At 40.1% G+C, this 17,341-nt stretch overlaps 1 protein-coding gene across 3 annotated transcripts in view; it reads right to left on the reverse strand.

The window, feature by feature from the left end:
• Positions 1–17,341, reverse strand: part of LOC119653695 (voltage-dependent calcium channel type A subunit alpha-1) — a 399,598-nt gene that overhangs the window by 177,180 nt on the left and 205,077 nt on the right. For all 3 annotated transcript variants that reach the window (XM_038058565.1, XM_038058567.1, XM_038058568.1), the window contains 2 exons: positions 8,156–8,353; positions 7,497–8,010 (listed from right to left, as the gene is read on the reverse strand). In XM_038058565.1, coding sequence (XP_037914493.1) covers positions 7,497–8,010; positions 8,156–8,353 — 712 coding nt within the window. The remainder of the gene's footprint in view (positions 1–7,496; positions 8,011–8,155; positions 8,354–17,341) is intronic.

Consider the following 17,341-nt stretch of genomic DNA (forward strand, 5'->3'; position numbering starts at 1 on the left):
CTTTCTAGATTCTCTCTGGAAAAGGTGAATGAAAGACTGCTCCTGTCGCAAAGACGTGGACACTACAACATTCTCGGTAAATACAACCAAATGGGGAGTAAACATTATAATTCGAAATAAAGTACGACGTTATGGGCCCAGAAGAGAAACTCCATTGTGATTTTTTTTGCCAACATTTCATTCTGAAAGTTAGATTCAAGGTGAAGTGTGTGCAGCAAATATTCAGGCAAAATCAGTAAAGAAGACAATAAATTAGGTATGATCTGCAATGGAAGACTTATCAAAGATAAATTTTCTTCAGCAGAATTGCAAATTGGCAAGGATGTTCATGTCAGCATCATAGACGAGAAGCTGGCTTCACCTGACAATTGTTGCATACAGTAAGAGGGGTAGTTGGAAGACTAATGCATGGGCGGGGTGCCAAACCTGTCAAACTTTCGTCAAAGAAGCTGTCTGCTTGCATGGCTGAATTTTTGTGTAGACATCTATACAAAAAGCAAAAGTTGCAAAGGGTTAGAATTGCAAAAACACATAAAATTCGCATTTATATCCTTGACGGATTGAATAAATTACCTGCAAAATATAATATTAGAGGGCAAATGTGAACAGCTCCTCGTCCCCCATTCAGGAGTGTTGAAAGTGTCGAAAGGCAAAGTGGAAGTATCATGAGAATTCGAGGGTCCAAAGCGCTGGACCGCCTTTAGGTACGCGGCGCAACGCTAGACGACCCGTTGCACTTTTCTCATCCTACATTTCTTTCTTAAATATCCTGGTGATCTATAGAAACTGTTATTGAATTGTCAGGAAGCAACTCAGAAGATATGCATTTTTAAAAGATGATACAATATGATTATTTTATATATGACAAAATAATAAAATGAAAACTAACAATTAATTTTTTCGTGCGCATTAGTAGTACGCTGCTCGAAACCCAGATCGAATTGTCCAAGAAAACTACCAACGAAAGAAAGATGAATCTTTATCTTTGCAGTCTACATATCAAAGTTTCGAGACAATTCCACTTGCCCCAGAAGTTAATAGGACACTAGTTGCTGTGCAATGTTACTACTATGTGATAGCTACCCACAAAGAGTAACTACTTATATTCTTCAATCGAGTTTTCGTTTGTATGACCTTATTGAATGTTTTAAAGGTTAAACGTATTTCTCATTTTGTGACACTTCAGGTTTGACAATGAGTTGATATAAGAAGAAAGAATTACCAGTATAGAAAAAGCAACGAACGATGGTACTACCTAGCTCCAAATGTTTGTATATGCGGTTAGAAATGCCCTGCAGTATGTTGACGACATCGCATCTGAGCTAGCTCTGCAAAGTGATGAGCTGGGACCCCTGTGGCTCAGTGAAATCTTTAATTGGGTTATTCATGAAGGGAGAAGACCATCTGGCTGGCAAGAGAGTACCACTGTTCCAATATGGAAAAAGAAAGGTAGCCCAGCAGACTTTCAAATTACCGACCGATTCGGTTACTTTCCCATACCATGAAGATTTTGGAACGCATTCTTGACAACCGTATTCACAAAATCGTTGAAATAACCGTGAATCAAGCTGGATTTGTCAAGAATTGCGGAACTACTGATGTAATACATGTTGTGTGGTTACTCATGGATAAACATCTTGAGAAGCATCGCCCTTTTCACATTGCATTTATGGATCTTGAGAAAGCGTTTAACCGTCTGCCACACGAACTCGTCTAGTATGCTCTACGGCAACACTTAGTGACAGAAGAACTCGTGTGCTGGGTTCAATTGCTCTACCACGATCCGAAAAATAAAGTTCGAAGTATGGTGGGTGTATCAAAACCACTTCGTGTCTCCGTTGGCGTTCATCAAGGAAGCGTCCTCCCATCACTCCTCTTTCTTCTTGTTGTGGACACCGTCACACGGGACATCCAAAGTCTAGCGCCCTATATACTATTTTATGGAGATAATGTTTTCCTAGCGTCTAATAGAAAAAACGAACTTGAGCAACTTGTCCAAAAATGGAACTATCGCCTCATTCGACACGACAATTAAATTTTTGACAACCGATCTCCATAAAACAGTCAAAATTACTGTCAGCGGCGGTGACATGCCCAGAACGATTTAAATATCTCGGGTTAATGCTATCAGCCAATGGAGAACTGTGTTATGAAATTGTTTCACGCATTAACGCAACGTGGATGAAGTGGCGTTCCACAACTGGTGTTCTTTGTGATCGATGCAATGTCTTTCGTCGTGTCGCTCTCTATTGTTCTGAGTGTTGGCCGATTATAAAAGACAAGGAATGGCATCTTGCGGAAATGGAGACGAAGGGGTTGCGTCGCCTTTGATGGAATGGGCACGTAATTCACGCTAAAGAGTATTCACTTGCTAAGATGGGTCTGAACATCGAAGTCAGTGGTAAGCAACCAAAAGGCCGGCCGAAACAACGGTGGCTTGATACGCTGAATGGTGATTTGAACGCCTCACGATTGCATCCAGATCAGGTATTTGATAAAATCAAATGGCGAAAACGATCACGACGAGCCGACCCCGCTTGTGAACGGACAAAGGCGGAAGAAAAATAAGAAGAGGACATTTTTGGACTACCGATGCTTCCAACGATACCGAGCCCAATATCTGTCTTGGAATTTCCGGGGAGAGAATCAGGTAAAATGTAATAGGTTTTGGTGGGATTTAGCAACTGCATATAATTTACACATTTACAATACCCGCTCTAACCATTGTGGAAACTCAACGGGTCAATTAAATCTAAAAGATTTCTGTCTATCTATTCCAAATGTAGTTCTCCTCTTTACTCTTAAAGTGTAGGGCTTCCATTCAGTCTTAGGTATCAATAAGACTGAGCTTCAGTTTCATTATCATCACATTTAATGTTGTGCAAGTAATAAGCCTAGTGCAGCGGGACAGTACGAATACGAATACAAACATCCAAGACGACTAAGATTCGATCGTGGGGTAAGGAAATCGAGGGGTTGGCGCTCAATACGCCTGACCACCATAACCGTTGAGCATGTTCCAAGGATGGAATTCATCAGTGAACTACATTGCTGGATTATTATCAAAAAACACAATTGATTATTCGATGCTTGACTGATCATACATGAATCTGAGAGAATTTACCTACTGTGAGAAAAGTAGAAGGTTAACATAAAGCAACTGGATTTCTTTTATGAGTATTTTCTTTTAACCTAATAATGGAAGGTACTTCCACGCTTCTTCTTCAACTTGAAATTTGAAACGTGCTTCCATTCCATTCTATTTCAATCGTTTTCGTTATTAAGAAGAGGTAAGAGTCATCGTAGTCTGAGTGACCATGTAAGAACCGCATAGGTATCCAAAAGGTTAGGAGGGGTGAACTACAATCGATTTTTAACTTTCCACAACAAACACGAATTCGATTCTGGAATGCATAAATGCTTCTCGATGGCGTTTTGAGGCCTTCCAGAAGGCTCGTTTACTTCCAACTGGAAACAGAGGTAAAATTGTGGGACACTTTTCTTACTCTATTGCGCTCCGGACAAATGTTTTCGGCAACTGCAAAACGCGTTCTCATTACTTAGGAATTAGTTTCGGAATTTCCGTCCAGAATGTGGGAAATGTGATTCTTTCGATACAAAGAACATGGAAACTTTTTATGAGCAACTCAATGGCGTAGGATTAGTTGCGTTTCAATTCACGACGATCATCTAATCAGACCAAGGAATTTAGGAGATTTCTTCTGAACAAGGAAGATTCTGGGGTCGGCCTCGAGCGAAATCATTATTTGACACTCTTGCCTTCGTGCACATTGCATTTGCATCTTCATACAGAAATAGAGAGACTCGTCCCCAAATTTAACACATCCTGTTGTCGTTCAGCAGTACGAAAACTACCTCTTTTGACGGGACGAAACGCTCGCCAGAAAATATCGTTAAGTATTGGGCCGCGGTCAAAAGTGTTATTTTTTCTAACGCAGTTAAGTTATCAGTCATGTCTAGAAACGGCGTCATAAATTTGGCTAACTGCGGAAACGTGATAGCGAATTGATGTTTGTTGGGAATCGAAGGCTTTAACAGCTGCTGCAATTGAGGGCGAATAAGATGCACTTGAGGTCCATACCGTCGTGACGTGCGATACGATGTGACAAAAATAGCAAGAGTTTATTATTGCGCAGGTTGGAGAAGACGCCGCAAATGGTATTGACTTTGGTACCATGTGCCGTTTTACGAAAGGACTTTCCATGAGTCTGTGGGGAACTATAACGGTAGGCTTCTTATTTACGACGATGAGCAGGAGAAAGCAACACTTTACTACGGTTCTTGCGGTATAACACCCGGTGAAGTTCTAGATGTCAAGCCACCGTAAGAAAAGTTAATTCATCTCCGCCATCAAGGATAGTAAAACCACGCGGTTTGACGCTCTCTACAAATTTGCTATTTCTATTTATCTTTAATTTTTGTTTTCAATTAGTAGAAGGGGTAAAAAGCGCCTCAGCTCTATGTACTTTCTGCTGTGGCAAAAAAAGACAACATGCGGACTACTCTGGTTCAATGCAATCTCAAATAAAGAATTACGTTGGCGTTCGGGCTAGGTACCAGTAGGCGTCACTCCATTTCTGACTGTGCGATGCAATGTAGTTCACTATTCCAGTCTCACGAAGGGGGTGGGGGAAATACCTGGACGGATCAATGGCTCGTTCGTGCGGTTGACATTCAATGCCTTATTTAGTGAAAATGGTAACCAATTTATAGGTAGCTTTAAGCACCATATTTTGCTTTTAACACTGAATGTCACTCAGATGAAATGGAGGCAGCTATGCTTTGCATTTAAAAGGAGGTCTTCCTATATTATGAAAAAGAAGATTCTATACATCCTTCTCCAAATATCGATGAAAAACTTATAGTAGCCAAAAGAGAAAAAATGAATCAAGTTCTAGTTAATTGAAATTTGTAGAAGCGACAAGGGGATAACATGATTTTAGTTCTATCTAATTCTGTTTTTTACAACAGTCATAATAAATAAGAATAAAACCAATCTAATTTTTTCTTAGAATCAGAATGAATATGAACTTTTCTTCGAATGGTCGATTTTTTTTTATGTTGGTAGCGAAAAGGGTATTGGGTACCTTTCCGAGGTGAAGGACCAACCCAAAGAAGGAAAGGCCAGTTTAGGCGAGCATGACGGATCCCTGAGACGCACAACATCTTTGATAAATTTGGGAAAACAAATTAAGAGATACCTTCAGAGAGATATGTTTGGTTCCAAATGGCACGAGTACTCAAAGTGGGGTGGACAACGAGGAGGTACAAGAGCTGCTGAAGTAGTTTCTAGGCAGTTACTTGTGATCATGAAGTAATGTTCGGGCTCCTATTGGCAATACTACATTGCGCGTTACATATGACGACCCTGTCATGATGAACACCAGCAAAGTAAAAGTAACACTATCGATTTACGATCCAAAATTTATTATCTGAAACCGAATGTTACATCAAGAGGGGACGAGATGGATAATAGAGAATGTGGATGTTTACAGGATTTGTAGAGATCGTGAGGAGGCCTGAACAATGTGAGGGATTCACTCATCACATTCACGCTGTAGGAGGAAAAATGTTCAGAACTCGCTCGTAATTTTATAGTCACCCCCCAACAGAAGAAGGTGACATATCTGGGCGTTGACAGATAGCTCATTCTGTGAAAGAACACTGAGGCGTAAATACAACAAATAAGAGTGAAAATGAGAAATATACATTTAGAACTACTGCTTGAATAGAAAAACCCTTTTATAGGGCCAATGTAATTCCAATGTCGGCATATAAGAGACAACTCTTGGTCGGACCTAACATCGAGCTGCTATAAAGGGTCCAATTAAGCTTCGTAAAAACCATTCTTGGTGCATGAAAAATCCAAACGATTCCAACGAAAGAGACTGTATCCATACAAGAAACCTTTCTTTAGGTTAATTTTGAATTAAAGTTTGTATTAGGTTGTTGCACATGAAATGACCGATTTGGCAATCAAGTGAAGTTAGTTGCGATTTTGCTGTAACAAACCACCACCAGTTGGCGCTGTCGGATAATGAATTATAAATACTCCTACATTTAATCAAGGAGTCATTTCAGTTTTGATCATCGTTGTGATAACAGTACATAAAAAGGAAAAAAAAAGGTTGGAAAAGAGCCAAGAACGTATACTTTTCCTGTATGAGTTCAAACTCGGTCATAAAGCGGCGGAGGCGACCAAGAACATTAACAGCGTATTTGGAGCTGATACGGTAAGCAAACGAACCACACGGCGGTGGTTCGAAAGATTCCGGTCAGGCGACGTAAACCTTCAAAGTGAGACACGTGTACATCCAGGACCATCGATTGACAACGACGAGCTGCGTTTGCTGGTCGAATCCGACACACGTCAGTCTGTGAGAGACATTGCATAGAAACTGGGCGTACACTATTCGACAGTTTGCCGGCACTTGCAACAACTTGGAAAGGATGCATGCCCTTACGGAGCAAAACATGGCGCTTCGAATGGAAATTTGCAGTTCTTTACTCACCCGCAACAGAGCGAGCACAGAATGGTGACATGTGATGAAAAGTGGATATTATACGACAATTGTCGCCGATCAGCACAATGGCTAGATGCTGATGAGCATATACCGAAACCGAGCCTCCATCCGAAGAAGGTAATGGTGACTGTTTGGTGGTCTACAGCTGGAGTTATCCACTATATTTTTTTGGACCCTGGAGAAACGATAAATGCAAATAAATACTGTGCCCAACTCGAGCAGATGCACCAAAAATTGGGTATTCAACGGCCGAGATTGGTCAAAAACGATGGTGTGATACTCCTTCACCACAATGAACAACCTTATGCATCCAGAACAATGGTTCAAAAGTTGAACGAATTGCAGTATGAGACTCTGCCTCATCCACCATATTCACCGAACCTTTCGCCAACTGACTACCACTTTTTCAAGCATTTGGATCATTTTTTGGCGGAAAAACAATTTAGGAACGAAGAGGCTGTCAAAATTGCCTTCGGCGAATTTATTAACACCCGACAGTTGGCCTTCTGCGAAACTGGCATACATGCTCTTGACTCTCGCTGGGAGAAGTGTTATGAATCGACTGGCACTTATTTTGATTAAATAAATAAATTTTTGGGAGCTTTACAGTCGTTTCAAATTTTACTACTAAAACGACCATTTCATTTGCAACAACCTAATAAGTTTGGACACAACTAGGTAAAATAGTTGTGGCAGCAACATTCCTAGACTGAGAATGCCAATTCAATAATATCTATTATCTAACTCTCTTTTGAAAATTAAAATGAAATTAAATTGTCCATTCTAATTATTAAGTTTATGACTTACGAATGCATTGCCTTTAAAGTGAAATATTTCAAGAAATTATCAGACCCATCTACAATTCTATCGTATACCTTGATCAATTCGGTGTATTGTTGTTAAAGATTTCCACACAGAAAAAAATAAATAAAAATAAAAAGAGAAACTTACAGTGAATAAATCATTCCTCCTTTAAGACCGCCTTGCGATTCAATACCCTGATACATCACTTCATTCCAATCTTCGCCCGTAAGTATTTGAAAAACCGTTAATAAAGCAATTGGAAAAGTATTAAAATTTGTTTCGGGCGTTCCTTCGGGAAAATTAAATTGTCCGCCAAACAGTTGCATGCCAAGCAATGCAAAAATGAGTATGAACAAGAATAATAGGAACAACAATGAAATGATCGATCTCATTGAGTTCAGTAACGATATAACAAGATTGCGTAACGACGACCAATACTTGGTCACTTTGAATATACGTAAAAGACGTAAGGCTCGTAAAACGGATAGACCGAACGAGCCACCTTTCACAGCGGACCATATAACTTCGAATATCGAACCACTAATGACGACACAATCGAAACGATTGAATGATGATTCGAAATAAATTCGAGGACCTAGGGCGTACATTTTAATCCACATTTCCATCATAAATAGACCGAGAAATGCGAATTCAGCATAATCTGCAAGAATAAGAGTAACCATTAGTAGAAACTGTTGTCAAATATCTTTTACATTACTGGAGGAAACACGAAATATTTCGAGTATAGTATTAAACATTTTGTGTTTCCAACCATCCGTTTATAGTAACCATTCACTCCGACTTACATAAAAACTGTGTCAGCCATTCGGGCTGTCCGTAATGTTCTACTGCTACGCATACTGTATTTAAAAAAACCAAAACTATGACGAACCAATAAAACCACTGCTGCTTAACGGTGTGTCGTATCCAAAACCGAAATCGTTTTTCGGCATGCCAGAATCCTTTGCACTTGCCCTGGGCTCCGACTTTTGACTTTAGATACCCTGAAATTAATGGACAGATTTCCGAATTAGTACCAATTAAGCTTGGATTATGTGGCACAGGAATAGACCATCAAGGATTACGGAATCTCATTTTAAACAAAAGTCTGAATGAGCATTTGCTTAATTTGAGCCTGTATTCAAGACGGTCTATTGCTGGACTGCCACGCTATGGGTCAAATCTAGAAATTCAAGCGATATCTTCAAATATTTCTAGAAATAATAAAGTTTTGTTTATGCCTCTCAAGTATTAAGCGCGCAATACATGCTTAATAATATTCTATCAGAATTCATCTTTAGTAATATTTGTTTAGCCACATCTATCCACTTTCACTTCTTCTAAGAAATTTCTATTTCGGCTCATTTCTAGGATTAGTTCCACCTTGAGCTTCAAAATTCATCGTAAAAGTGGATAAGATGCCAAATGTTAAAACAACCTTCGCAGTTCACTATTCGTATTGATCTGGAGTGTTTTGCTAAAAATTAGTTTTTAATCAAATTAATATCTACTTTCGCTAGACTATCTGTAAGTCAACTCAAGCTCTTTCTTAAATTATTACAATATTTTACACGTATTTTTACGTAGGGTCATTCTATTTTAGTCAATCTAGATCTAAGGTGTGCACGTCTTTGTGTTTAGTCTGTAGAACTAAGAAATAATTTTCAAAAAGAAAAAAAAACCAAAAGATATGAAAGCTAAACAAGCATAAAATAATAGCTAAAACATAATTCATTGTCTTGGTTTATTTTTACTTTGAATTGATTGAGAAGAGCCGTAGAAATGTGTCTTTTAAAATTTGTAATTTGCTCCAAATTCGAATAAATTTATTTAATTTTAGTAGATGTAAATGTTTTGACATTAAGATTTTAACAAAGCAAAAAATCCTTGATTGAAAAATTTTCGAGTAGCTCCCACCATTATCATCATCATCAACGGCGCAACAACCAATATTCAGCCTAGACCTGCCTTAGTAAGGAACTCCATTCACCCCCGATACCTCTAAAAGCTGTCTGGCGTTCTGACCTACGCCATCGTTTCATCTCAGGCAGGGTCTGCCCCGTCTTCTTTTTCTACCATAGATATTGCCCTTATAAACTTTTCGAGTCGGATCATCCTCATGTAGGGGGCCAACAATTCTTCGGAGGATTCTTCTCTCGAACGCGGCCAAGAGTTTGCAATTTTTTGCTAAGAACCCCAGGTCTCAAAGTTGTATTCGCTTATCTTTATTGCTTTCCTTTGGTCAGTGCGATTCGATATTGGCCGTTCTTTGGTTTTTGGTGCTCACGTTGCCACCATGTACTTCGTTTTACGTTCATTAATGTGCAGCCCGAGATCTCACGCCACCTGCTCGATCTGGATGAAGGTAGACTGTACAGCTCGGGATATTCTTCCCATAATGTGAATATCGTCAGTGTAGACCAGTAATTAGGTGGACTTGAGGAGGGTGGTACTATTCGCATTTACATCCGCATTGCGAATCAGTTTCTCCAGGGCCAGGTTAAAGAGAACGCATGATAGGGCATCCCCTTGTCGTAGAACTTTGTTGAATAGTCTCGAGACTGATCCTGCTGCTCTTATCTGGCCTCACAACTGATGCTCAGAGGTGGCGGGGAGGAAGCCCTGTCGGCTGAAACAAAACCAAGTGGCCAAGGAGAACCTCCATAGTGGTGGCACCGGGAGACGCTGTACTCACCTTGGCTTGCTGGTCGTGATGCAGTAAGCGAATGCACCAAAGGCCTAATCAGGGCGATTTGACCCGAGTCTGCACGGGGACTCATCTGAAGTGACAATTGGTTAGGAAACATTACCAGGGGTATACTGGTATCATGGGAACCGGGATAGCCCCTGGACTCTCATACTTCGGGTGAACTCCCGTTGTATGTGAATACAGCTCGGTTAGTTGCTTCATAGGGGTTGTTGGTTATGCTCAAGCGAGAAGAGACCTTCGGGGCTCGGCGTGGTGTTGCGTTTCAACACGGGTGCCGTACTCCTTAGTTCGGCAGAGATTTAGGCAGGTCTTGCATCCACCAGTATGAATGCTAAGCCATGCACTTGGTATAGACTGGTACCCTTGTTGCTTGTCGCAGTGGGGCTCTGATTGTGGTCAGAAATTCAATCCGTGTCTTAAGAAGACCGTTGGATTAAGTCTTCCAGACAGGTACTCACGTTAAACCCTCAAGGACTTAACTGGCCTCACAACTTCGTCAAGGTCAGCCTTATCAGTCTTATCAATTTTGTCGGGATACCGAAATCTCTAACGGCCGTGTACAGTTTTACCCTGGCTATGCTATCATAGCCGGCTTTAAAGTCGATGAAAAGATGGTGCAACTGATGCTTATATTCCAACAGTTTATCTATCGCTTGCGGCAGAGAAAAAATCTGATCGGTTGCTGATTTGCCTGGAATGAAGTCTCTTTGGCATGGACGAATGATGTCCCGGGTGTATAGGGCTATCCGACCTAGCCAGATAGCGGAGAATATCTTATAGATGGTACTCAGCAACGTAATATCTGTATAATTGCTGCACTGTATGACATCCCTCTTTTTGTGTATGGGACAGATAATGCCTCGTTGGTGTCGTTGGTCGCTTCTATAATTAAACAATTCGAATGTAGTTCCATCGGCTCCTGGCGACTTAAAGTTTTTAAGCCGGTGGATTGCACAGAGTGTTTCTTCTATGCTTGGTGGTGACAGCATTTGTCCGTTGTCTTCAGTTGGCGGACCTCCAACTCGCCGATATTTTGGTTGTTGAGCACCTCATCAAAGTACTCAACCCATCGCCCCAATATGTCCATTCTGTGGGAAAACAGATGAACATCGAGGTGTATAAGGCTTCATTCTGCTGACTTGTTGGTAAAATTTAAACGTTAAGTTTGAGTCGGCTCTTAAAAGTACATAGAAAATCAGAAAAGTCTTGAAGTTGTCATGTTTCCATCTGCTTGCTCCGGAGGTGGCTAGAAAAGGCAGCCAATTTTCTTTAGCCAATTCTTATCCCGTAAGATAGCATTTTTTTGATTTTTCAATTTTGCGTTTTGCAACTTCGTTTCTAAATCCACAATTATAAAAGTTTACTTCCTTTTCAACATTTGGTTTCAAAATGAAAGAATGCTTGTTTATTTTTCACAATTAATTCTTTCAATTAACTTTTTCCCTCATTTGATTTATTTTTCATGCACTATTTGGTACCATTGCTTTCCCTATATTGACACTGATTGCCTATGTTCAGAATTTCAATTTGATCTAGTAATCTTCTGTCTCAATAACCTGTTGACCGCGAATTTTTATAATTTTCGTAAATTGCACAAATACTTTTTGGAGTCCGTTCTAAAGCTCGCCCTCTATGCTTCTGAATGTTGTCCGGCTATAAAGGACAATGAACTGCGTCTCGCAGTAATTAAGACTAAGCTGATGCTTTGGACCCGTCGTGTAACACGCCTTGATTACATCAGAAATGAGGACATCCGCGATCGATGTGGGGTTACACCGACTGTGGAAAAATTGTGAGAGAGGCGTCTTCGATGGTAACGTCATGCAATTCGTGCTAATAAGAATTTACTCGCCAAACTTGTTCTGAACATTGAAGTGAATGGGAAAAGACCAAAAGCCGGTCGATACAACGATAGCTTGATACGCTGGATAGTGATTTGGTAGCCTCACGACTCCATCTATATCAGGCTTGACAGAGTAAAATGACTCAACCGATCAAGAGGAGCCGACCCGTTTTTGAATGGGACAATGACTGAAGAAGCGGAGGAAGAAGAAATTATGAATTTCAGCAGAAACTTAAGCTTGACGGTGAAAAGGATTTCTTCGATGAATACAGAACTTTTTGCCCACAATACAGTGCGGTATTTTTGATGCGTCTGTCGACTTTTTGGCAATGGACTCCGTGTTGATCTGAAGTCGCACACATACCGAGTGCCGTCTGGGGTTGTGATGCTGTGAATAAAGTGTAACTCATGGCGCAGTCGCCGGTGCGAATTCCGGGAAAAGCGCTCAATAAATCTTTGTTGCGGCATGGTTGATATAATGTTTTACCTGCCTACACCCTTATGATTTTGAAGTAAAATCCGATGCCTATGTTAGCTTGCTGGGGGGGGGGTTACCATGGATTTCGGTGCAGTAGTTGCAACAAGCGGATGCCGTGTTATCCGTTATCCGAGGCTTGTTCAGTCACATTTTCTTCGTCCGGTTCTCAGTAAAGTAAATCTTTTTTTTTCCCCTCTATTTGGTGAGGAACTTTATACGGGATTACTAGGTGTCTGGTGGTAGCCTCCTTAGTGAGTAATTTAGAAGAAAAGGAACTCCTTGCTCTCTCTTTAACTTCTCTTTGGGACAGTACGGTGGTCTTCCCCCATTCCCTTCTTATCTGGGTGGGGAAACACATATTTCTTCACTATTATTATTTCCGAAGAACAATTACAGCGACACAACCAGCAAAAGCTAATATTTTTAGGAGAAGCGGCAATCAACCGCGGTCACTGAAACAGAGGGTTCCACTATAGATTCCTTTGCAAGAAGTGTGAAATTACAGCAGTCATCTACCCGGACCTTTTCTAAAAAGAAGATGAGGCCCACCCACGCACCAGTGGGACTAAGAGTGAGAGTAGAAATAGCACTGCGGAAAGTGATAGCTCTGGCAGAAAAAAGAAAGAAAGAGGATTGTGAGAAAAGATTTGAAAGTATCGCATTCCCTTATAGGGAAGAAACCCTGATGAAATCTTCAACTAGTAAGTGTCAAAAACTGTCTCTTCGGAAATAGTGTCCTCATCTGAAAGTATAGGAAAAGAGGTTGTGTTAAAGAAAATGAAGAGGATTTCAAATCTATCCATTAGAATGAAACTGCAGGTATACCTTTGCTTGGGACGAAAACAGGTTCTGCTAGGCAGCCAGAATGTTCTAAGTAATATATTTATTTACCGGTATACACTTCAAACTTTATTGAACTGCACAGCACGCAAGAGACCAAAAACAAATAGCTCTATGATTCACAGAATACAAGGCTATACAGAAGCTGCTCCGTTACCTAATTATTAGGTAAAAGTTCGCTACTAGGAGGAGCTATAACAGTGATGTTGGCAGCAGTATATGGAGGCTCGTCTGGGTGGCTCCCCCTGACTCGAAATGAACTAATCGCTTATTCCCTGGCAGCAGGTAAAAGAGAAGAAATAGTTCACATTTCGGCACATTTTCTGTTCACATTATCCGAGGCGACACTGCCAATGAGAAGGGATAAAGTGACACGTCCAGATGGATGGTGTTCATATCGTAGTAGTGAAGCTTGCATTTAGGTATAAACTAGGCTTACTGGTCACCGCTTCTAAAGCCAAGATTAGCTAAGAGGCCGCCTGCTTTGGGAGTTCTTTAGCAGCAATGTTTTAGAGCGGAGAAGCGATTCAAACGGTCAAGTGAGCTGAGGTGCACAGTTGTAACGTTCAATAAACACAAGTGGTGCTAAATGTTAGCAACCCCTGAAATTTTGCTCTATAGATTCAGGGCAACGAAGAATGAAGCTCGTATCGGGGACTCAAGGATGCTTGAACCATGTGTCTGGAATACTTAGAATTATGTTTTGATGAATCGCTCCTGGCCAAACGTGCAGGCGATGATGCAGCACTAGTCGCCTACGCTCTATCGAAAAAGGCCAAAGCACACTGGAATGTGTGACTCGCTGAGTGAATATTTGAACTACTTTACATTTTTGAACTTTGGGTGTTAACCTAAAAAGAGGATTCCGTAGACCATAAAGAGTGGGAGCAAGTTGCTCTCCATTTGGTTCGCTCCGACATTAAATGGATACGGACTTAGGACTCCTCAATCCCTAAAAATAAATTGTCTAACTCCGACCAAGTTTTGGTCCGAACTATGGATGTACCCTTGTTATATTTTATGAATTATAAAAGGTAGCGTACAACACCTACGAGCCGCTTTGGTCACGCTGCTCCCAGGGCACAGGTGTGGCAGCGTCTGAGGATTATCTCTGCCCTGGTAAGAAACCGTAGCCGTCTTGGTCCCTCTTTTCACTCAATTGAGGCTATATTGTAAAGTGGGGAAAGTAGGTACTAGGTGGCACCTTGCATTCAAAATGATAACAACGGATATGATAGGAGTCACAGTAACTGTAGTTTCATGAACCATAGGTTGTGTGATACTAAACTGAATAGCCCTAGCTGCAGGTAATGTGTTAAATGTTTCTAGATTGGAACCCTCGCTATCAGTTTGTTCCGGAATAGAAGTTGTGCGCCTGTGCGCCAATATAAAGCATTTTTATACTCAAACAATGTTATATCTTTCCAGTTCCTTTGTTTGCCTGTATCATTCAATTATTTTTAAATCTTGTTATTATGTATTCTAGTACATGTCATTTCACTATTTGAAGATTAGCATTATGATTGATGCATTGCTGCATTTATAGAATATAGATATAACTGTAAAAGATAAATTGAAGACCTTTCTTTCTATCTTTTCCTAACTCTCAGTAGGACTAAATAGCCCATGGGATGTCATGACAGAACAGTGAACCTATAGGTAGTGTCTCAATAACATCTGAGGCAGAAAACAGTATCAGGTGAGAATACAACCGGTTGAGGACATTCCCACCTTCGACTGCAGCATCCGAGTAGCATAGCATTCAAGCCCAGTCGCGCGGTAGAACTGCTTCTTCCTCTCGTTTAGTCTCTAATCTCTCTAATTTAATCGGTTTCGACGTTGCTAACGATTATTGAGTTTTGGTAATAACTTGGCAGGCAAGTGGTTAGCAAAGAGGCAAGCAGGTATATAGAGAGGGGTACTTGGTAAAGCAACATCTAAGTTCCGATGGTGGTGAATAATAAAAACTCGCTACTTTTTAAGGTTTTGTGTGAAACAAAACCTTATTAGAATGGTGACGGTGTCTGTCTGTCCGTCTGTCCGTCTGTCTGTCTGTCTGTCTGTCTGTCTGTCTGTCTGTCTGTCTGTCTGTCTGTCACACCCGATTTATTCGGAAACGGCTAGACCGATTGTCACGAAAATTGGTGAGAGTATGTAATCTGGTGATCCCTTTACATGCAGCAAGTGGCGCCATCTTGCGTTAAGTTTAAGGGGGGGCTCTCCGTACATGTGAATGGAGGGTGCAAATTTTTTTTTCACAGAATGTAGCCAAGTAGGGTATCAAATGAAAGGTCTCAATTAGTACTTTTCGAATCTGGTTCAATATTTGATATTAGATGAAACATAGGGGAGTAAGGGTTGAAAATATGACCCACAAAAAGTGTAACAGGTCTCGTTCTCAGAACCTATCCAACCGAAAAATCTGGAAAAAATCACAGTGGTGCATCTCTACGAAATCTAGGCCTCAAAATATATCCGGTTCCGATATCTGCACAAATAAAGTCAATAATAGTATATTTCCACATTTTAGAAATTTACCCGGCACCCCCCCTTATGTTCATCCCAGAAATACAAAATTTGGCATGAGTGTAACGAAGAATATAATGCACAGTTTGGTCAAGTTTGAAGAAAATCCAACTATTATTAACAAAGTTATTGGGGGTGAAACTTTACAATTTTTTGTGAATTTCGTGCACTCTACAACCCGCATGACGTCATCATCACATATCAATTCGTCAATACCACAACGAAATGAATTCTTATGAATTGGGTCGCAGACAATTATTTTGTTTTAGTTTTTTAGTGATTTGTCAACCAGACATGTGTATATGTAGGTATATAATATATGCGTGCTAATGAACTTTGCGGCTAGTGCCTAATTCAGATAGATATAAGACGTAAATCGGAAATATGGGTACGATAAATTTAGATACGTGCATATATGTGTACAGCAGGTAATAGGCAGTTAGTTTGTTTAGGGTGAGCGTGATATCTATGGCTCTAATATGTACGTATGTCTCGTAGTTTGGAAAAATATGAAGGATTATGTTGGATTTGTAGCTATATACGGACAGAGAAATGTGCGTCTCTTACATAAGATGAACACAAAACCTTTATACCCGAAGCGCGAGCTTCCGGTATTCCGACTTGTTTCAGTTTCATTCTGCTTTTGTGGCGCGATTTATTATGTCTCCATACCTCCCGGGAATTGTTGAAACTTTTCCGTCAATAAAGTGGGGACGATTGCTATAACCCCTAACCTTCAAGGAGGGAAAATATAAATTAACTAATTTTTTCAAGAAGAACCATTTCAAAGGAATGAGTTACTCCACCTATTATACAGAGTCGTCTCTAAAGCATACATATAGGTATGAAACTATGATTATGCCATTGATTTAATAATTTATCAAATCACAGAGCTTTAACATTTTCTTGCGGCGGATCAGACTGCATTAGTGGAGTCTTTTTGGTCAATTTTATTTGTCCCCGAAAGAAATGCACAAAGAAATAAATCTACATTCTTTTTGCATTTATCACACCTGATTTAAACCGGCATTGCTGCAAGGTTTTGCTATCATGACCGTATCAGGTATTTGTCGTCAACAATCATTTAGGGCTATAAACTATCCACACTTCTTTTCAAAAGAACAAACTCTTAAATCTTCAACACGCTCACAATAACTTTTTAGAGACGTTGATCTCACCAGATAGACCTTTGCTTTTCAAGAACATTATATTTGCTAAAAACTAATAGCAATATTGAAAAATTTACTAACTAGAACTATCACTTATAGAAATATAGCTATGTTAACTAGCCACGAGCCAACTAAGATTTGATAATTCATATTGGCTAATGTAAATACGATGCGTCGCTAATCGATGTCTAATAAAATATTACTTTCAAATAAAATTCTACATAAAAACTGAAGCGACATACTGACAAAATATGAGTACTGGTATATTGTCGTGTTTAGATTCCTAACCGATTATAGGAAAAATATTTCAGATATTGCAATCTCATATAAATGTTACGCCAACCAACATAGTTTCTAGTTCCTAACCTTTGCCGCGCCTAGTGTAAGCTGATTTTACCTCAGCTCCGATTTTCACCTTTAACAATG

This window comes from Hermetia illucens, chromosome 4, assembly GCF_905115235.1.
Source record: "Hermetia illucens chromosome 4, iHerIll2.2.curated.20191125, whole genome shotgun sequence".
Taxonomy (NCBI): Eukaryota; Metazoa; Arthropoda; class Insecta; order Diptera; family Stratiomyidae; genus Hermetia; species Hermetia illucens.